The sequence below is a fragment of the Helianthus annuus genome, chromosome 15 (assembly GCF_002127325.2).
Source record: "Helianthus annuus cultivar XRQ/B chromosome 15, HanXRQr2.0-SUNRISE, whole genome shotgun sequence".
NCBI classification, from domain to species: Eukaryota; Viridiplantae; Streptophyta; class Magnoliopsida; order Asterales; family Asteraceae; genus Helianthus; species Helianthus annuus.
The window spans coordinates 119,154,716-119,177,019 of NC_035447.2; the positions used below are offsets into that span (position 1 = coordinate 119,154,716).

Here is a 22,304-nt window from a genome sequence, read left to right on the forward strand (position 1 = left end):
GTATGAAGAAGAAATCAACTAAAGCTAACAAACATCAAATACTTTACTTAATAAAACCATTTTTCCAATAGTAGATGAAACCTTTGTATATTTATAGATGTGCAATTAGGGTTTGTTAAATAAGATGCCTATAGATGAAACCTTTGTATAGGCATGTTGATGTATAAATATTATTTAAACTTCATAATTTATTTTTATCTGATAAGTCAGATCTAACTTTATAATTAATTTTATATAAAAAGTCAAACCTTATAATATTTTATGACGGGGAAGGTAACACTTTTTTTTTGAAAAAGGTAACTTTTAGCTCTAAAAGATAACCACGAAACTAGATTTATGACTTTGTGATTCATTTTAGGTATAATACGTGACACTTGATGTATAAAATATTATTTAAACTTCATAATTTAGTTTATCAAATAAGTCAGATCTAACTTCATCTGGGAAAAGTTCTCGTACAAATAGTCTTATCGTACAAAACGTACGAAAGACATGAAAAAGTAAAAAAAACACGGTGTAACTTTCGTAATTATCAAAATTACCCTACAAATGATCTTGTAGGGTAATTTTGTAAAATGATCTTGTAGGGTAATTATCAAAATTACTCTACAAGTGTATCAAAATTACTCTACTAGTTTATCAAACAACATACAATTCAAAATTATCCTACAAGATCATTTGTAGAGTAATTATGATACTTTACAAAATTATCCTGTAATATCAAAATTACTCTACAAGATCATTTTACAAAATTACCCTACAAGATCATTTGTAGGGTAATTTTGATAATTACTCGACGAGTAAATAATTACGAAAATGTCATCGCGTTTTTTCAGGAAAACCTTCAATTCGTACGTTTTGTACATTAAAGGTATTTGTATTAAATCTTTTGTCAACTTCATTTGTATAACTAGGTTAGAACCACGTGTTACAAGGGTTGAATAAATATAATTATATATATATATATATATTAAATAATAAAAAAAGTTATATTAATTAGACTTATTTCAAAAAGTTTACACATTTATTTCTTTTATTATATAGTATAGATAAGTCAAACCTAAGCATATTTAGCAAACTTTCTTTGTGAGTTCGATCATTTGTTACACTTAGGTGTTGTTTGTTTTTTCAGAAAAGTTCTGCGCAAGCTCTTCTGTCTGCGCCGCACAGACCACGTGCAGACAGTTTGTTTTTCCGAAGACGTTTCATTAAAAAACGTCTACGCGAGCTCTTCTTGGTGCAGACTTGGTCCAGCCACTTTTAAGATCTTTTAAGGTCTACAGAGGGTTAAACACCACCACTCACGACCACCGTCCATCACCACCACCCTGCACCACCCACCACCGTCCATCACCACCACCACCGTCTTCCACCATTGTCCACCAGTCACCACCCACCACCATCCATCACCACCACCCACCACCATCCATCACCACTACCGTCCACCACCCACCGCCGTCCATCACCACCACCACCGTCTACCACTATCACCCTCCAGCACCACCACCGTCCGTACACCACCAACAGTTTATTTTAGAAGTCTATATACGTATAAAAACAAACACCCTTCTTCTTGCAGACTGCAAAGGTTTAGTCCACCTCTTCTTCTACAGATGTCTGTAGATATGGTCTGCAAACTGCACACATTTTACCTCTTAAAAAACAAAGAACACCTTAGTTGAACAGAATGCACAAACATGTAATTAAGTAATGCAATGATTTTGAATGCTACATTATAGTCCTTCCACTTTAGCTTAACTTTACATTAAAACTCTAGAGTTTTTCAAATGTTTTTTTTTTAATTTTAATTATTTTTGGTTAATTAGAAGTTGACAGGTGCCTTGCTCATAAGGTTTTTTTATAACTTTTAAAATTTGATATTTATAAAATTTCAAATACACTGTCACAACAAGTTTATTTTTATCTACTTTTCGATCTAATTTTCGCTTAAAATGAGTTTCGCGTGAATGTTCAAGCCATTTAAACACTTATGTACATGTTGTTAAAGTTGTAAGGCCGCAATGCATGGATTTAAGTTAAGGTTTCTTTTTATGGATTTAAGTTAAGATTGCATGCACTGGCCGTGCTTAGCGTTTAAATGGCAAACACTTTATAAACCCCACCCCCTCCTAAGTGGCAAGTTACACTGACACCATTATTGTGGCCACGGCCAGTGCATGCAATCTTAACTTTAATCACGTATAGCATGTGGGAGCGGTTAGCGTTTATAATGTGTTTGCGTTGTGTGTTGTGTTTTGATATGGAATGTATTTAACACCCAAAAGTGCGTTAAATGGAAATGGGTTCGAGTATACTCACAGTGTGTGTTTAGCAAGTAAACACAAGCTGGATTGGATTGAAAGGAGCGCGCTGAGTTAGCCTGTGCACGGAAACAGAAGTATAAGTGCTGTTCGGTTGAGATTCAAAGTGTCGAATGGGTTAAGTGTTTGAATGGTGATCCGAACGAATGGGTATAACCCATCCGAACGGATGGTCATTCAAATGAGATGTGATTATTTGTAAATTGTTAAAATTTGAAGTTCAGTTCAAAGCGTTTAATGAATAAGATAAATATCAGGTCATCCGGACGGATGGCCATTCGAGTGGTGTGTGGTGTTTGTAAATCGTTGAAAATTCGAAGTTTAGTCAAAACGTTTAAACATTGGAAATTTCAAGGACCAGATCATCCGGTCGGATGGTCATCTGAACGGATGGCCATTCGAGCGAGATGGTCTGTTAGTTGAAGTTTTTTTGTAAAAATTTTCCAAGTAAAAGTTTCTGAGTTAACGGAGATGGCGTGATGACGTGTCAAACAATGGGAATACACCAAGCCTAGCTCATTCGATCGGATGGTCTTAGCCCATTCGGTCAAACTTACTGTTCTTGATGAAGATTCATGTTTGACCCGTTAATCGGTCCATCTCTTCGGTGGAAATCCGTTTTCAAGCCGGCTCTCGATTAAGGAACGAGTCGAGAGTCCGATTTAGTCCAGATTCCATCAATTTTGTGTAGAAAAGTGAAGAAAAGTTGAAAACAGATGAAAAAGTGTTGAAATCTTGTTGAGATTAAGTTAAAAAGTGTGAAATCCTTTAGATCTAGAACCAATCTCGATCAAATGGTGTTCCACAATAGTTTGCCTAAGCAAAACGGGTGGAAGCCACCTTCAAGAGGTCCAAATCAGTGATTTCAGAAGAAAAGTTGGTGTTTGTGTGTGGTTTTGATGAAGAAGATGATGTAGAAGAGATTAGAGATGAAGATTGTGCGAGATTTGAGAAGAAATGCTTACAAAATGGCCTTGATTCGTGACAGGAAGCGACTGAGAGCGTGTGAGCGAATGGAAGTGTCAAATCAGAGAAATGAGGGCGTACGGCTAGTATTTATAGGGTGAGAGCGAGAGTCAAGGCGGTGCGCGAGGGTTGTGTTCGGTCGGATGGCCATCCGGTCAGATGGTCATCCGGTCGGATGCCCATTCGATCGGATGTCCATTCGGACGGCCGAGTTGTGTTTGTTAGTTTTCCAACTTTCGTTTCGTTTGTTAATCGTTGTGTTGCATTTAATCGAGTTGCGAGTAAGCGTTTGAGCGTGTAAGCGTTGCGTTGATAACCACATAACATTTAAAAAATAATCACACAATCTAACACATATAAACTAAATACACCAAATAAATCCGCGTTTCGAGTTTGCGTTGCGATAGCGTTTAGCCTAAACTAGCGATGTAACATGCAATAAAATGCGTTCAAGTGATAAGCGTTATAAAATAGCGTTAAATGCGATAACTGCGTTTTGAATAAGCGTTGTAATATGCATTTAAAATGTGTTGAAAAATACAGTTTAAACCCATAGCGTTAATCGAAATCTCGGGAGTACAAGCGATTAAGAAAGAAACAACAGTGTTAAGTAACGATCCGAAAAGTCAGGTTGTTACAAGTTCGAAATCAGAAAGATGGGTATGGTTGGGTGAGTCTCACGGTTCCTTCATAGTAACGTCCCTACGAAAATTAATCAACAACCATGGTAATCCTAATGTTCCATCCAATCTTGACTGGAATAAGCGGGTACCCTTGAAAGTAAACGCTTTTTTTGCTTGGAGGTCTAAAATGGATAGGATTCCAGCGTTAGCCGCCTTAGCAAAAGCAACATCGGGCCCGAAAACACCACCTGCCCGATTTATGGAAATCTACCTGAAACAATGGAACACATCTTGATTATGTGCTCGATAGCTAGTATGGTATGGTCAATCATCAGCCAATGGCGTAAGGTTTCCCCCATCTACGCTTTCTTACTTAAAGATTTGGGGGCTGTTTGACAACTTCTGAATTGGTAAGTGTTGAACCGGTAAGATGTACTAAGATCTCTGAACCATTAAGTGCTGAACCAGTAAGATGTTTGAACCATTAACAGCCAGTGTAATGTTTAACAATTCAGAGACAAATAATGTCTGATTAATTTAGATAAGAGGTTTTAACCATTCAGACTCTGTGTAATGCTTAACCATTTAGAGGAAAATGTCTGAACCAATCAGATATCTGCTCGCGAAACAAATAATCTAAATCATTAAGTGCTGAACAAGTAAGATGTCTGTACCATTAAGAGTCCTTAAGAGCCGAAACAAACAACCCCTTACTTGAGTACCACATGACGGTTCAAGGAGATAAAAGCATAAAGAAGCAGGTTCAAGAAATTGTTCTAACAACATGTTGGGTTCTATAGAATACAAGGAATGAAATGGTTTTCCCCCAACAAGGAGCCTTCTACCTCCAAAATTGTTGATGATGTGAAGTCCCATAGCTACTTATGGGTCAAAGGTCGATCAAGAACAGTTAATTTAAATTGGGAGCAGTGGTGTAGTTTTCATTTAGCATAACCGCCGTTGTATTGCAACCCCTGGTGTTCTGTTTTCTTGGTAGTTGCCTTACTTCGATAGCTTCATACTAGTGAGCATGTCATGTAATTTGTTGTTTCTTATATGTTATTCACCTTTTTTTTTGTTATAAACATAAATTTGCACAATCGGGTAATAAGTTTAAATTATTTATATTAAATATTTACATATAAAACAACATGATACAACATAGTGTAGCTATTTTTTATTATTTATTAAAGGAGTTGGTTACTACTCAACTCTCAACTTATGTCATAGGTTCTATGAGGCCATCCAAACCTATAGGTTGTTGGCCTACCAATATAATATTTTAATTACATTTGACATTCATTCGAGGGAGAGAGAGAATGCCAAATTTAAGCCTTTTAATACTTATGGACCAATTTAGAATAATTGTTTATCATCTAAAAAATAAAATAACAAAAAAACAAGATATGTATATTTCATTTCATTTAAAATCATGAACTTCACTTGTATACCTTAAGGACAATATATATTTACATCGCATAATTCTTTTGATTATATAAAATCATTGCATCAATTTAAGATGGTAATCTAGCAATCTATAACCAACATCTTTACTTCTTGCTTAACAATTCCACATGTAATCAAGATCAACTTCACCACCAAAGTTCATACCATAATCTTGATCACCCACCATTTCAATTTTCAAATTTTGACTCATGTTGTTGGCATCCTGCAAGATCTTGAGGATTGATGGCTCTTGCATCCATGTCGAATCCATCGGATAAACACCTTCGGTTCTTGATGCCATTAGCGACCTGCTTGAGCTCCAACTCCCCATCATTTCTTCGTTATTGTTCGGTTTCTGTTCTTCCATCGATTCGGAGAAGCAGGTCACGTGTGAATTCTCTGTTCTTGATCCTCCATCCACACTTGAAACCTCCATTAATGGAGGCATGGTTCCATTGTTCATCCTTGATAGCCCATAAATTGGAATCTTTTTCCCACCAGGACTTTTGTGAAAAACCCTGCTAATCACCCATTCCCCCTGCAAAACACAAATAAAGTAAATTAGAGTGAAATAAAGCAAGCGCTAATAAAAGAGCGCATAAACCGTCAAACGCAGCTTAATAGGGAGTGAAATAAAGCAAGAGTTTTATACCCTATTTCCCGATATAAAAAATTCTAAAAAGTATAAATAAATTATGTGCAAATAATTTGGGCTATGGATTCGTTGGCGGTAGAATTTGTGGTCTATAATTACGCGCACACAAATGATACAAGAATCATAAGATCTTAAAGAGTTTTTTTTATTTTTTAATTTTTTCTTATTAAAAAGGATAGAGTTCTTTATTTTTTAATTTTTTTCTTATGAAAATGGATAAAAAAATTATTATTTGATACGGCCTCAAAATGATTGACCCGGCCCAGTAACCGTTAACATCAAACCATGGATGCTTCTTCTTCTTCATACCTTAGCCGATTTCGGGAGATTACTCTCAGAAAACAACCCATCTAACCGATATTCATGCATCACCCAATTTGTCTTTTCGCCTTTCGGGGCTCTTCCTCTATAAAAAACAAGTGTTTTCTTCATACCCACAAGTGATTTCTCTTTATAAATTTCTTTATCTTTTCCTGTAGCTTTCCAATACCCTGCTTTTGTTGCTCTGTTCGTTCTCGATCCAGTCGGGTACTTTCGATCTCGAACACAGAAAAAGAACCATTCCTGCTCACCGAGTTTCGCCCTCCCTACAAACCCAAACACCAAATTTGATCCCAATTAACAAAATTCAAGATTAAAAAATAACAGAACAAAAACAGAGTAAAACAGAGTACTTACATGGAAGCTCCCACGGCTCTACTCTGTTCAAATCAACTTCACCGATCGCTCTAGCGACAAACTTCGAATCGGAAACCTTCGGATAAAGGTAGTGAGATATGAGTTCTTCGTCGGTTGGATAAAAACGGAAGCCTGGAGGGAGGTCAATTGGTTGATCATGATTGAATTTGTATTCCATTTTGTCAGAATTTGATGATATTCTGCAAATATATGGTGAAAATTGAAGAACAGGGGATTAATTTTGTGTTTCTTCTGCAAATATATGAAAACAATTGAAGAACAGAGGATCAATTTTGTGTTTCTTCTGAAGATATGAAAACAGAGGATAAACTGAAAAACAGAGGACTAATTTTAAGGGTGAAAAGTGTGTGTGAATTGTAGTGAAGAGAAGAAGAGGGGAGAAGAAGAGAAGAACATAAATAGTGTTTTGGGGGAGAAAGTAGGAAACGTGTATTTTAAAACTACTTTTTGTTTATTGTATTATTACTTTTTACTTTTTTTACTTAAAATAATATATCTTATTAGAAATTTATTTTGTTAAATATTGAATGGGTAAGTAACTAGGAGTTCAGAAATTTTTTCGGTATTGGTTCTTTTCATTATGGTATTTGTATTGTATTGGTACTTGGTATGATAGCTGAAAGTTTAAAACTAAAAAAATAAAGTTATAATGTACAAAAGGATATGGGCACATGTTTACATCATTAAAAAAAACTATAAAAATTAATAAAAGTAACGGATCGGATGGAACCGATACTGGCAATATTGTTCGGTCGGAATCTAAATGGTACCGATATTGTTGGGACATACTAGTTTGCTTTAAAAAACTATTAAGGAAATGTAGATAAAAATACATATGTTGCACCAGAAAGACAAAATGGTGTTGGATTATAAAAAAAAAAAAGTAAATGTGAATTAACTATAATAACATTTATGTCTATGAATTGATTACTTGTACATTAGTACTCACAATTTGGTTTAAAAAAAAGGTTTATATCAAAACGTAGATAAATCGACACGTGTGAGATACTCTAAATTTTAAAAATTGTTGTAAAAGTTATAAGAAAAAACAAAATACGTTTAGTATTAGCTATAATAATAAAATTTAAAATAATAACACTAATAGATAGTTTAAATCTAAAAGTATATATAATAATAGAAAATTAAAAATTTAAAAATAATAACACTAATAGATAGTTTAAACATCTAAAAGTATATATGATAAGGGAATACAAAATATTATATGCATAAACGATAACAAATTCGTGCCACACTTATTGTTAAGAAATCTAAATTTGGATTAAAAAATCATCTAAATATAGTTTATAGTTGAATATAGCAACTTTCATGTTTACCATTTATCAAAAGAGAAAAAAAAAAAAAAAAAAAAAAACCCGTCATTTTCCAATCCTTTTTTTATTGTATTCTTTTCTAGTTAGAAGTTCCTCTTTTTCCAATATTTCTGCGGTTGTTTTATTTGTGAGGCATTGAACCAATAAAATTTTATGTTTTTTTAAATAGAATAAATTATAAAACAACTAGTGGATTACCCCGCACTTCGTAGCGCTCTTTTAATCGTTATCAGTTTGGTATAATACTGTACCGGCACTCGGAATAGGAATTAAAGAGATAGACACAAGAGGATATCAACAAATGTTTTATATCGGTTGAAAATAATAAAAATGAATATTGGCATTGGTACTGATGTTTGATCGGTACCAAGGTTCAGTTTGTCCCAGTATCTTACCGTACCATCACTCGTTATAGCTTACGGTACCAAAATAATACTTTATTGCGAGTACAAATCCGTTTTTAACAAATTTTATACCGTCATATTGAGAAAATCATAAAAGCAAATACGGCAATGTCGATTTGGTTCCTCATGATAAAGTTATAAGCAAAAATCAAAATATAGGGAAAAGTAATTATAAGAGTAAATTGCCATTTTAGTCCCTGAGTTTTATCCAAATTTGCCATTTTAGTTCAAATAGTTTTTTTTTTTTGCCTCTGGGTCCTTGATTTTTCCCTTTTGTTGCCATTTTGATCACATACACTAATTCCATCCAAAAACTCCATCTTTAACCAACGGTATTTTGGAGATTTTTATTTTAAATGTTTTCAATTGCCATTTTGATCCAATTCCAAAAAATCAAAAAAATTCCAAAAAATTCTAAAAAATCATAAAAATTCTAAAAATAAAAAAAATCTAATAAATCAAAAAAATTCCAAAAAATTCTAAAAAATAATAAAAATTCTAAAAAATTCCAAAAAATCAAAAAAAATTCCAAAAAATCAAAAAAAAATTCCAAAAAATTCTAAAAAATAATAAAAATTCTAAAAAATCATAGAAATTCTAAAAAATTCTAAAAAATACAAAAAATCCATTTCGGCGCGAACCGTTTCGAACCCGAACCGTTTCGACCCGTACCGTTTCGACCCGAACCGTTTCGAGCTGAGCTGTTTCGAGCTGAGCCGTTTCGACGCGAACCGTTTCGACCCGTACCGTTTCGACCCGAACAAATTCGAGCTGAACCGTTTCGACGCGAACCGTTTCGACCCGTACCGTTTCGAGCCGAACCGTTTCGAGCGGAACCGTTTCGAACCGAACCGTTTCGAGCCGAACCGTTTCGAGCCGAACCGTTTCGAACCGAACCGTTTCGAGCCGAACCGTTTCGAGCCGAACCGTTTCGAACCGAACCGTTTCGACCCGTACCGTTTCGAGCCGAACCGTTTCGAACCGAACCGTTTCGAAACTGTTCTGCTCGAAACAGTTCGGCTCGAAACGGTTTGGTTCGAAACGGTTCAGCTCGAAACGGTTCAGCTAGAAACGGTTCGGTTCGAAACGGTTCGGCTCGAAACGGTTCGGATCGAAACGGTTCCGCTCGAAACGGTTCGCGTCGAAATGGTTCGGGTCGAAACGGTACCGGTCGAAACGGTTCGCGTCGAAACCGTTCGGCTCGAAACGGTTCGGGTTCGAAACGGTTCGCGCCGAAACGGATTTTTTGTATTTTTTTAGAATTTTTATGATTTTTTAGAATTTTTATGATTTTTTAGAATTTTTATGATTTTTTAGAATTTTTATTATTTTTTAGAATTTTTTGGAATTTTTTTGATTTTTTGGAATTTTTTTGATTTTTTAGAATTTTTATGATTTTTTAGAATTTTTATTATTTTTTAGAATTTTTTGGAATTTTTTTGATTTTTTGGAATTTTTTCGATTTTTTGGAATTAGATCAAAATGGCAATTGAAAACGTTTAAAATGAAAATCCCCAAAATATCCGTAGTTAAAGATGGAGTTTTAGGATAGAGTTAGTGTATGTGATCAAAATGGCAATAAAAGGGAAAAGTCAGGGACCTAGAGGCAAAAAAAAAAAAAACTATTTGGACTAAAATGAAAAATTTGGACAAAACTCAGGGACTAAAATGGCAATTTACTCTAATTATAATGATAAAATAACAAATAATGTTAATTATAATTATATAATAATATAAAAAGTTAAAAGATAATAATAATAATAATAGTAGTAGTAGTAGTGGTGGTAGTGGTAGTGGTAGTGGTAGAATTTTTATTATTTTTTATAATTTTTTGGAATTTTTTTGATTTTTTGGAATTTTTTCGATTTCTTGGAATTAGATCAAAATGGCAATTGAAAACGTTTAAAATGAAAATCTCCAAAATATCCCTAGTTAAAGATGGAGTTTTTGGATAGAGTTAGTGTATGTGATCAAAATGGCAATAAAAGGGAAAAGTCAGGGACCCAGAGGCAAAAAAAAAACTATTTAGACTAAAATGAAAAATTTGGACAAAACTCAGGGACTAAAATGGCAATTTACTCTAATTATAATGATAAAATAACAAATAATGTTAATTATGATTATATAATAATATAAAAAGTTAAAAGATAATAATAATAATAATAATAATAATAATAATAGTGGTAGTGGTAGTGGTAGTGGTAGTGGTAGTGGTAGTGGTAGTGGTAGTCGTAGTGGTAGTGGTCGTAGTAGTAGTGGTAGTGGTGGTGGTGGTGGTGGTGGTGGTGGTGGTGGTGGTGGTGGTGGTGGTAGTGGTGGTAGTGGTGGTAGTGGTAGTGGTAGTGGTAGTGATAGTAGTAGTGGTGGTAGTAGTAGTTTACATCGACTCCTTTTTTTAGCCTATATGTATAAGAAGACAAATCATTATTATACTCACTAAATCTGACAAAGATGTTTTATTATTCTTTAGTTTTGGGCTTGCCTTAGTTGTTTCAAGTTTAATACAAATTGAGGGACTAAAATTATAAAATTGAAGAAAATCTTGTGGTCATCTTTTAACACTTTGAAATAGGTATGAGCTCGATACCAATCACTATCAGTATCAGAAATGTACCGGTACCGGTTTGGTACTTGTACGAATCGGTATTTGAAGGTAAATACCGATATTAAACCCGGCCGGTACCGAAAACGCAAAATGCCGGTACCGAATTGGTACAAAAAATCGAACCGGTTCGAAAAATTCGGTACCGGTAGAGTAATTCTTTACTAGAGTAAATATATGATATTTTTATATTTTACAATTAAACATAATACTTGAAAAGATGGAAAACAAAATTTCAAAAAAAAAAAAAATCAACCGTCACTTCTAATGTTAAGGACATTTTATATGATAACACCCTTTAATCCTTACACTATATATATCATGTAGCACATAAAGGTGTAAGAATTCATGTAAAACGTTATCAATTTTTTGATAACAAACTCAGTTACTAAACCATTAAGGGGCTATTTGGCAAATTCTGAATGGTTAAGTGATGAACCAGTAAGAGGTCTGAACCATTAGAGGTCTTAACCATTCAGACTCTGTATAATACTTAACCATTCAGAGGCAAATGTCTGAACCATTAAGACATCTGCTCTCGAAACAAACAGTCTAAACCATTAAGTGTTGAATCAGTAAGAGTTCTAAACCATTAAGAGGTAAACAAACGGCCCCTAAGTTGTCTCAAAATAGTGAACTACATAATAAAAAAATCAATACATATAAAAAAATGAAACAAAATATAGAACTATATATTTTGGTGATCATTTGCATATTGCAACTGATATATAACATGGAATAAATAAAATATGCCGTCTGAATGGTTAAATGAAGTCGTAAATGAGAAATTGCAAGAAAACGTATAAAAAGTAGTTTTGAAAATTTGTTCTAAATGGCTCTGTTTCGTTGTTTCAACTGATCTAACGCATAACCACAGGTATGAGAATAGCTAGACTATGTGTCATGAGTGCGGTTGAAGACTTGGAGGACCACATAACAGGGCGCGGGGCGTTGCACACTGCCAGGATAGGGCAACAAGGAGGGCGTGGGGCGGCAACGTGGAGGAGCTCACTGGGTATGTGTGTGGTGGTGGTGGTGGTGGTGGTGGGGGGGGGGGGGTACTTATCTCAACGACACATACTTGGTATAAAATGTTGAAACCTCATTGTCTATGTGGCGGCGTGGCACATACGTGGTACATTTTTTCACCTTTCGCATGCACCACAACAAGACAAAATTGTAGAAATCAACCTTTATGTTATACCTAAACTTCACTTCATACATTTCATTATGAAATCGGCAAAAACCAACATTTATGTTCATGTTTTATGTTTTATGACATCCTATAACCTTTAGCACTAACTACGTCCAAAAACTCAGTTAAGTTATCTCACATGTTTTGTATGTGAAGGTATTATAGTCTTTTTATAAGCCTTTTATTTAACGTATATAAACAAATAACAAAACTAGATTTAAAAAAAAATAATATACATAAACCCCTAATCTCTTTCTCTTGGCAGTCTCTCTCTATCCAACAAATCCCCAGCACCACCAAATTCAGCCACCATCACCACCGAATCCAGCCCTTACCACCACAAAATCCGGCCACCAAACATCGCCTCGCTCTCTCTTGTCGTCTCTCTCTATCTCTAAACACACACAAACGCACATCTAGGGATATGAGATCGGCGTTAGCCTTTCAACTACCCAGATGCGATCTTTTGTATTACATCCACATGGCATTATAGTTAGTGGCGGACTTATAGTGCTAATAGGGGTAGCACGGGCTACCCCTCAACCTCGTCTTCGTAGTGTAAAAAACCTCTTAACTCCATTTCCGTAGTGTAAAAATACCCCTCAACTCCGTTTCTGTTATATATAAAGGATACCCCTAATCCTAAAAAAAAAAATATTATGATACCCCTAATTTTTTGGGCTAGTTCCGCCACTGATCATAGTAATATATTCCTACTAAATTGTTTCGTTTATACAGTTTACAATAAAGAGTTCTTCATAGCTTTATGGCTGTCCTTTTTTGTTCCTTTGTTTCAACTATCATTTAGTAGTAAACTATTAATTTTGTAAATTGTAAACAGCGTTCAAAGTCCAAAGTTTTTAGAATCAAACATTTTCTAGATATTTGAACTGAATTATACACTATATCTCATCATAAAGGTGGAATTTGTGTGGGTTTTTTGATGTTTGGTGAAGAGGGATTTTTGAAGAACAGAGGGGTTTTATTTTTGAAGAAGACGTAGGGTTTTTCTGGGTTTTAGGGGATCAATTAAGGAAGACAATGTGGAAATGACAATAATACCCTCACATGCAACATAAGTAATACCCTCAACGCATGTGACGGTAGTTAACCAAGAAAATAAACGAGGTTAGTGGTAAAGGTTGTACCCTGTACGAAAACACGAACATAAATGTTGGTTTTTGCCGATTTCATAGTGAAATTTACAAATTCCAGTTTATGTATAACATAAAGGTTGATTTTTGCAATTTTGTCAGATAACAAATATATCTTGGTTTGGAGCTTGTGTCCCTTAACTTTTATAATTATGTAACGTCCCAAAACCCAAATGTTTAACTTACGCATGTGTTTCCTTGTTTTATGGCATGAAGTGGGTTAACCGGTTTTAAATAACTTAGTTAAAGTATGAGTTAAATGGTGAGGAAGGAAGTTTGTGACAAATAAGAAAAATGGCAAACTTGAGGGACTAAACTTGGTGGAATGGAATTAAGTTTATATAAAAAAAAGAGAAAGAGCTAGAATGTGCATATGTGTGTGCGTGAAGTGTCTGGAGAAAGAAAGAGAGGAGAAAACCCTCTTACAAGAACAAGTATGCAATTCCAACTCAAATCAAGGTCAATTGGATGTGAAATCAATGCATGAAAGAAGAATCCTTACCATCTAGACAAGATAAAACATGTGGTAAGTTGTAATTTGTGATTTGATGATCTTGTATGAAGTGGGTTTGTGATCAATCCTGAAATTTGTTGAAATTGAGCATGGATATGTGTTAGAATGAACAAATAGAACTTGTTTTATGTATGATATCAAGTAATTTGATATTTGAAGGTGAAACCCACTTGGGTTAGTGAAAATGGCGACATGGGTATAACACCCATGTCCAATCCGTGTTCAAAATTTGATGTAGTATGTTGTATGTGATGAATACTTGTTAGATAGGTTGAGTATGGTATGGAATTAGGTTGATTTTAGTTGTATTTGATGGATGAAGGAAATGGGTAGGAAGATGAGCATAAGATGCTTGTACAATGTGCTAAGAAAGTAGTATGCACACCAAGTGTTTGTTGAAATGCCTAGGTGAGATTAATAGATGAAATGGTATGCAAATGATGGATGAAAGTGTATAATGTGTGGAGGTGATGTAATTCGGTGATAATTAAACATGAGAAATATGTTTTGAATGGAATACATGTGGGATTTTGGTTAATTATATGATTTGGTAAACACTATGCATTAGAAGTTGTACTCTATGCTTGGGTAATATGATGCACATTATGTGTATTGCTATATGAGTATGAAATGTGTATAATGTCCATAGTATAATCTATTAATGTTGAGAATGTATGAGGTTAAGTTGATAATTCAAATGATGGACAGTTGACTTTCTAAAAGTCAATTGTGCATAAATAGCATAGTAAGATAATTGGCCACAAATGTAGTGTTAAGGAAATCGCAAGGCACATGCTATATCAATAAATGTTATGTGTGACGATATAAAGAATTATATAGAATGAATGTAATTTAGAATGTGCGTGTATGCTAATAATGCGGTAACCATAATGACATGAAAGTATAGGATCATGTCAAGGTGGGTGGAACCGTGGAAGGCTAACGGGAAGGATGTGAGGAAGCAAGTATGAAACGGACGCTTAAGGTAAGTGATTTCCGGAATCACTTCTTATTTATAAATGAAGTTTGGTATGTTGTATATAGGGAACCATGTAAGAATTTACGGGTAAGGGTAAGTACCAAGGTAAGTTCATATGAACTTCATCTATCCTTAATGTAAATTAAGATGATAGTTTCATCGTGTTAATGGAATGTGCATTATGTTGTTGAATGTTCATCGTGTTAATGGAATGTGCATTATGTTGCAGAATGTTCATCGTGTTAATGGAATGTGCATTATGCTGCAGAATGTTCATCATGTTAATGGAATGTGCATTATGTTGCAGAATGTTCATTGTGTTAATGGAATGTTCATTATGTTGTTGAATGTTCATTATGTTGCTGAATGTTCATTGTGTTAAACAAATGTTTATTATGTCGCTGAATGTTCATTGTTTTAATGGAATGTTCATTATGTTGTTGAATGTTCATCGTGTTAATGGAATGTGCATTGTGTTGCTGAATGTTCATTTTGTTAATGAAATGTCCATTATGTTGCTGAATGTTCATTGTGTTAATGGAATGTGCATTATGTTGCTGAATGTTCATCGTGTTAATGGAATGTGCATTATGTTGCTGAATGTTCATTGTGTTAATGGAATGTTCATTATGTTGTTGAATGTTCATTGTGTTAATGGAGTGTGCATTATGTTGCTGAATGTTCATCGTGTTAATGGAATGTGCATTATGTTGCTGAATGTTCATTGTGTTAAACGAATGTTCATTATGCTGCTGAATGTTCATCATGTTTGTTGGAAGTTAGTCGGTTATGTTTGTTAGTAATTGCATTGATTTGTGTTGATATGTTTGTAGTTAAGGCTCAACTTACAAATAAGTGAATGTGACTTGTATGTATGTATGTATGTATGTAGATATGGAACTGTAGCGTGTGTAAGTCGTGTGAACTTGTATTCACGTGCATATGAATGAGATACGTATGAATGTACTTAGATATATGAAAGTGTATACACGTGTTGTAATCTAATGATTGTAGATCACTGGTATACGTATACACGAAGATGTGGGTTTTCAATATGTTTGAGATTACATACCCCTAACCATGTTACTATTGAGAATGAAATATATGGAGTGCAGGTATGGGAACGCCGGACCCTCGAGGAATTGATGTCGGACTCGAGTAAATAAAATTGAGAGGATGTTTCAATGGAATACATTACGTAGCTAGAATGTGATATTGCCTGTTAAGGATATGTATTAAATTATATATGATGTTACCATGTACTAACGTGTTGGTTATATATGGTGACCGCATGTTACAGATATTCATGATGGACAAGTGAACGAGGGTCGAGTTGAAGATCATGGATTGTACGGGAAAGCGGTCACATTGTTGTAATTATTTGATAACATAGTTACATTAAATAAATGATGAATGATGTATTCATGTTAAAAGGTTTGACCTTACGGTATTCAAGTATGTTAGAGTAGTTAAAAGGAAGAAATTTTATGGTTCATATTCCGCTGCGTCGTTTTCGGTCAAATCAGGATTAGGGTCTTACAAATTATGTCCTTTATTTGAAAAGTTGTTACACTTTCAGATTCTACTATGTTAACCTTTTGCCTTTAGTTTTTTTTAGTGACAATTATGCCCTTATAACTAAATGACAAAATATGTAATTTTCGCAATTCTTATGTTTTCTATTTTTTGTTTTCTTTTCTTTTTTACTATTTTAATTATTTTTTTAACGGCAAATTTGGATCACTGATTGATCACTGTAGTATTATCATGTCACCAGCAGAATCAACCGATCATATCCATCTTGCCTTTAGTTTTTTTTAGTGACAATTATGCCCTTATAACTAAATGACAAAATATGTAATTTTCGCAATTCTTGTCCTTTCTATTTTTTGTTTTCTTTTTTTTTTTTACCTTTTTAATCACTTTTATTTTGTTATTATGTAAAACCATATTAATTAATTAATCATTTATTTATATTATAGATATAAATAATTTTTTTTATAATTTATCTATTTTTGTTTGTTTGATTAAGCTATTTGCTTTTCTCATTTATATTATTATATTTCTAACAAATTAAGTAAACATTTAAGGGGTGTAACCATGCCGAGCCGAGGCAAGTACGACCTTGCCTAAGCTTAATCTCGATTCATTTAACTTAAGATATCAAGTGCGACTCAACTGATTTAATATATAAATACACAAAAAGGTATAAAGTATTAAATAATCTTAAAACTTTGATAAGTATTGTATCACTTATATTTATGTCGTTGATATATGTTTGTTTCGTTAATAATATAAACGAAAGGTTCATGAGTATAAATTGCTAAATTTATGTACATTAACCATTCGTTTATACTATTAATTAACTAACATGAACAAACGCATATTAACAAAACATGTATAAGTAATACAATGTTTATCATAATTCAGGATCATTTTTATTTTATAACCTTTTTGTGTATTTATCTATTGAATAGTTTAACTATTACTCATGCTCGCAAAAATCGCTAGGCGCTCTCTATTGGGAATTGAGAGTACTCCAGAAGTAGTCGGCCTAGGCGTAGCGTACTCGGGGAGTACTTGGCCTAGACGAAGAGTACTCAGGCCTTAGCAGCCTACCTTGTAGCGAGTACTCAGTAAGTAATCGGCCTTCGAGACCTTGTTTTACAACCATGACCATTAGTAAGTCGAGCTCAATATCTCTTAAGTAATATGTGCTGATATTGAACGTAGGCAAGGCCAGACTTGGCTCGGCTACCGTTACACCCCTTAAAATGATTAACTATTTTATTTGAAATAAAAAAATAAGGGTTATTGGATTTTATCACCCCTAACTATCGACAGTTGGCCGCTGCCACCCCCAACTAACACCTTGACGCCTGACACCTCCACTTGACACTTGGGTTGTTATGTAACGCCCAACGCCCCCAAAACTTTAGGATTTTGTCAAGATTAGTCCCTGAAGTTTGCCTATTTGCCATTTTAGCCCCTAATCTATGTGGAAGTCTATGTTATATACTCGAAATGCCTAAATCTACGTGTGGAATGTCTATACCCTTGGAATGACTATGTTGGAATGCCTAAATCTATGTTGGAATGCCTAATTCTATGTTGGAATGTCTAAATCTATGATGGAATGCCTAAATCTACGTTTGGAATGTCTAAATCTATCTGGTGCTTGACTCCTTAGACTCGTAAAACTTGATTCTTGGTTGAACGAGAGACTGGAGCCTTGTCACTAGCGGTATCTATTAAACTCTGGAACTTTTGGTGTTTATGATGTAATCTAGTTATTCTATAATACGCAAACGCTTAGCCTAACTCGCAAAACGAATCAAAGACGGGAGCGCGGAAAGATTGGATTGCCACCCTATCGGATGGCCTTCCTATTGGATGGCCACCCTATCGGATGACCACCCTATCGGATGATATAAGTGTGTTTAAATGCTGAATTTGCTGATTTTCTGCAGAATTCTGCAGTTTATATGAGTTTTAGGCACTTTCCGGAACTTAAACTATCACTAGGAAGGCAATTTTATGATCCTTACTTTTCTACACACTATACTAGTGTAATACTTGGTTTCTGGCTCATTCTGTGTCTCAACACATTGTCTGTCTATGTACTGAACTCTGTCAGCATTTTCCCGGTTTGTATGATAACTGTGCTAACTGTGTTTCGTGCATCATTTGAGTCAGTAAGGTTCTCATGCAATAATGATATGACATTAAGCAATATGTGATGTACATGTATGTATATGGCAATAATCAGAAAGCAATTCAAGTTATTAATTGTAACTCAGCACAGTCATTAAGCACTAATCATGGTTTAATAGTTGTACGGATACCTGTAATTTTGACAGTTGTCACAAAAAAGCCCTAATCTAAACGATCTAAACTGACCAAGATTTGTTGGAACCCGCCGCCGTTGCTGAAATCATTTCCTCTGGCTATAACCACCGTCGTCATCTATTGCAGCACCGATAGTTAGGTTTCAAGTTAACCACAGGTGAAGCGGTGGTGGTTGATGTTGTTGGAGTGTGGGATGGAGTGAAAGAGAGATGTAGAGAAGAGGTAGAGAGAGGGCTCTGTTTTGCGACAGGTGGTGCGGTGGTGGGCGATGGTGTTTGATGACGGTTTTGGAGGGTGCTGGTTGATGTAGATGGAGAGTGTGAGTGAGATAAACACACACAAACTGTGTGCTTTTTGTCTGCAATATTATGTATTTATTAGATATATTAATTATAGTTTATATATGTAGTGTGAGATTCATTGGGGAACACTAAAAAAGTGGGGAACCGACTCAAACGAACTCCGATTAGACTCATTCCAGCGGCGTTGGAACCGGTTCGTCGAACCCTAACTAGGATCTCTTAACCCTAAACCTTAAATCATAACCCCTAAACCCTAAATATATTAGGGTTTGGCTTTTAGGGTTTGGCTTTTAGGGTTTAGCTTTAGGGTTTAGGGTTTAGCTTTAGGTTTAGCCTTTAGGGTTTAGCTTTAGGTTTAGCCTTTAGGGTTTAGATTTTAGGGTTTATAGTTTAGATTTTACGGTTTAGCTTAGGTTTTAGCCTTACTTTTTAGCTTTAGGGTTTAGAGCTTAGGAGTTAGGATTTAAGGTTTAGGGTTAAGAGATCCTAGTTAGGGTTCGACGAGCCGGTTCCAAAGCTGCTAAAATGAGTCCAATCGGAGTTCGTTTGAATCGGTTCCCCGTTGTTCCCCACTTTTCTAGTGTTCCCCAATGAACCCCGAGAGGGTTCATTGGGGAACACTAAAAAAGTGGGGAACATGGGAACACTCTTAAAAATTATACTTAACATGTAAAAATTATTTTTTTCTAAATTTTTTTCAGCGCTTTTTCTTATAAATACAAGTAAAAACATTTTTAATAAAAAAAATCAAAAACTAAAAATATAAAAGAAAGTATTTAAAAAACAGTTATATCTTATAGAATTAACTTAACATGTTAAAAATTAATTGTTTTTTTTAAATTTTCAGCGCTTTTCTTTATAAAAAGGAGGAGAAACTAGTCGAATAAAAAAAATTTCTAAAAATTTTTTTTTAGCCTTTTTTAATTGTTTTTTCTAATAATTTTAGTTTTTGATTTTTTTATTAAAAATGCTTCTACAAGTATATATAAGGAGAAACGCCGAAAAATATTAAAAAAATAATTTTTAACATGTTAAGTTAAATTTTAAGAGTGTTCCCCGGTTCCTCACTTTTTTAGTGTTCCCCAATGAACTCACACTATATATATATATATATATATATATATATATATATATATATATATATATATATATATATATATATATATAGGGTGGGGTTCTAGAGTGAACACTAGTGTATTAGCGAACTGGGTGAACAAATCCTGGCCATTGATCTACACACGTGTATGGCCAGGATCTCATCATCAAATCGTAAAATACACTAGTGTATTTCAACATCAAACCCTGGCCATTGATCTACACACGTGTATGGCCAGGATTAGTTCACTCGGTTCGCAAGCTACACTAGTGTTCACTCTTGAACCTAATCCTATATATATTATAGTAATTATAATGTACACATAAGCCCCCAAATAATCCACCTCATCTTGCCACATAGGAAATGGAGTGCCACGTATGATAGAAAATTAACTAAGTTAGTGTTTTGGTTAACGATGTGGTGCCAGCACAAACTAAAAATCAAGTTGGAGGTGTCAGATATCAAGGTGTTAGTTGGGGATCGTAGCGACCAATAGTCGATAGTTGAAGGTAATAAAATTTAATAACCCTAAAAAATGAGCAAAGTCAATAACTTATTCTAACAAACATAGAAGTAAATAAATCACGCAAAATATATATTTTTATAAAAAAAAAAAAAAAACCACAAAGAACAAGTAAAACACAAAGTGTATGCTCACTAAAAGTGTAAAAATGTTGTTTTTCTTTTGTTATACGATCTTATAAAGTGTATGCTCACTAAGGGGGTGTTTGTTTTTTGTAAAAAGCACTTCTTGACCTCTTATGTCTGTATCGCGCAGACGTTTAAGTCTGCAATGTGTTTGTTTTCTCGAAGTGATTTCATTAAAAAATGTCTTCCAAACCTCTTCTTGGAGCAGATGTGGACTCTCCACTTCTAGCCTCTTCCCCTCTCTTCTTCTACCTATTTTCAAAACACAATCCTCAACCTAGTTCTCCAGCCGACTTCCTGCTCCCAACCGACTTCTCCACAACTCCGACACCACGCCGTCACCTCCGCCACCACGCCGTCACCTCCGCCACCTCGGAATGATGATGCCGAAGATTCCAGTATGTTCTCCCAACCTAAATTTCCATTTCTTCTTATTTCTAGCGATTGTTTTGGGAATATCAACTTCAGTTAGGACTCTCCACTTCTAGCCTCTTCCCCTCTCTTCTTCTTATTTCTAGCGATTGTTTCTAGCGATCGTTTAGTATTATAAAAATAAAGAACGAGTAAAAACACTATAAAAATACTCGTAAGGGTATAAGGGGTGTTTCATTTGGGTATAGTTTCAACTCACGCAATCCTACTCTATTATGTCAATTCTCATCTTCACTCTTCATTTTGCCATAAAACATTGACAACACTCCATCTAAACAATTTTTTCTTTTAGAAAAAAGAGTTAATTACTGTTTTGGTCCCTGAGGTTTGTTAAAAATAACGGTTTCAGTCCATTAGTTTAAAAATTGCGATTTCAGTCCATTAGTTTCATTTTCGTAACCATTTCAGTCCACTAACTTAACTCCATCCATTTATTTTGTTAACTTTGAGTTAACTAACTAATTCAGGGACGGTTTGCGTCAGTTTTAGAAACACAGGGACTTAAGTGTAAACTCTAAAACATTAAAACAAAAAAAATAGTAAATTCCAAAAAATCAAAAAAATTCCAAAAAACCAAACAAATTCCAAAAAATTCTAAAAAATAATAAAAATTCTAAAAACTTCTAAAAAATCCAAAAAATCCGTTTCGGCCGAACTGTTTCGAACCCGAACCGTTTCGAGCTGAACCGTTTCGACGCGAACCGTTTCGACCCGTACCATTTCGACCCGAACCGTTTCGAGCTGAACCGTCCGAACCGTTTCGACGCGAACCGTTTCGACCCGTACCGTTTCGAGCCGAACCGTTTCGACCCGTACCGTTTCGAAGCCGAACCGTTTCGAGCTGAACCGTTTCGAACCGAACTGTTTCGACCCGTACCGTTTCGAAGCCGAACCGTTTCAAGCCGTACCATTTCGAACCGAACCCTTTCGAGCTGAACCGTTTCGAACCGAACCGTGCCGTATCGAACCGAACCGTTTCGAGCTGAACCGTTTCGAACTGAACCGTTTCAAGCTATACCGTTTCGAACCGTACCGTTTCGATGCGAACCGTTTCGAACCGAACCCTTTGGACACCATTTCGACGCGAA

General features: G+C 34.8%; 1 protein-coding gene and 1 long non-coding RNA gene across 2 annotated transcripts; one reads left to right on the top strand and one right to left on the bottom strand.

Annotated features, from left to right (window-relative positions):
* Positions 1-5,315: 5,315 nt before the first annotated feature.
* On the bottom strand, positions 5,316-7,069 carry LOC110912305 (NAC domain-containing protein 79). Its single transcript, XM_022156995.2, has 3 exons — positions 6,690-7,069; positions 6,321-6,598; positions 5,316-5,894 (listed from the first exon to the last, which is right to left on the bottom strand). The coding sequence occupies exons 1-3, from the start codon at positions 6,865-6,867 to the stop codon at positions 5,472-5,474; spliced, it is 879 nt and encodes a 292-aa protein (XP_022012687.1). The 5' UTR covers positions 6,868-7,069; the 3' UTR covers positions 5,316-5,471.
* A 6,716-nt stretch (positions 7,070-13,785) lies between these two features.
* On the top strand, positions 13,786-16,404 carry LOC110910182. Its single transcript, XR_002575924.2, has 3 exons — positions 13,786-13,922; positions 14,818-14,895; positions 16,005-16,404. It is a non-coding gene; the product is annotated as an uncharacterized LOC110910182 (long non-coding RNA).
* Positions 16,405-22,304: the final 5,900 nt, after the last annotated feature.

Excerpts from the sequence above, each read along its gene's own strand:
- LOC110912305 (XM_022156995.2), bottom strand. The coding sequence starts at position 6,867 with ATGGAATACAAATTCAATCATGATCAACCAATTGACCTCCCTCCAGGC. Across the intron at positions 6,599-6,689 it reads AGAGCCGTGGGAGCTTCCAT|GGAGGGCGAAACTCGGTGAG; the intron begins GTAAGTACTCTG and ends TTGGGTTTGTAG. Across the intron at positions 5,895-6,320 it reads ATCTCCCGAAATCGGCTAAG|GGGGAATGGGTGATTAGCAG; the intron begins GTATGAAGAAGA and ends TGTGTTTTGCAG.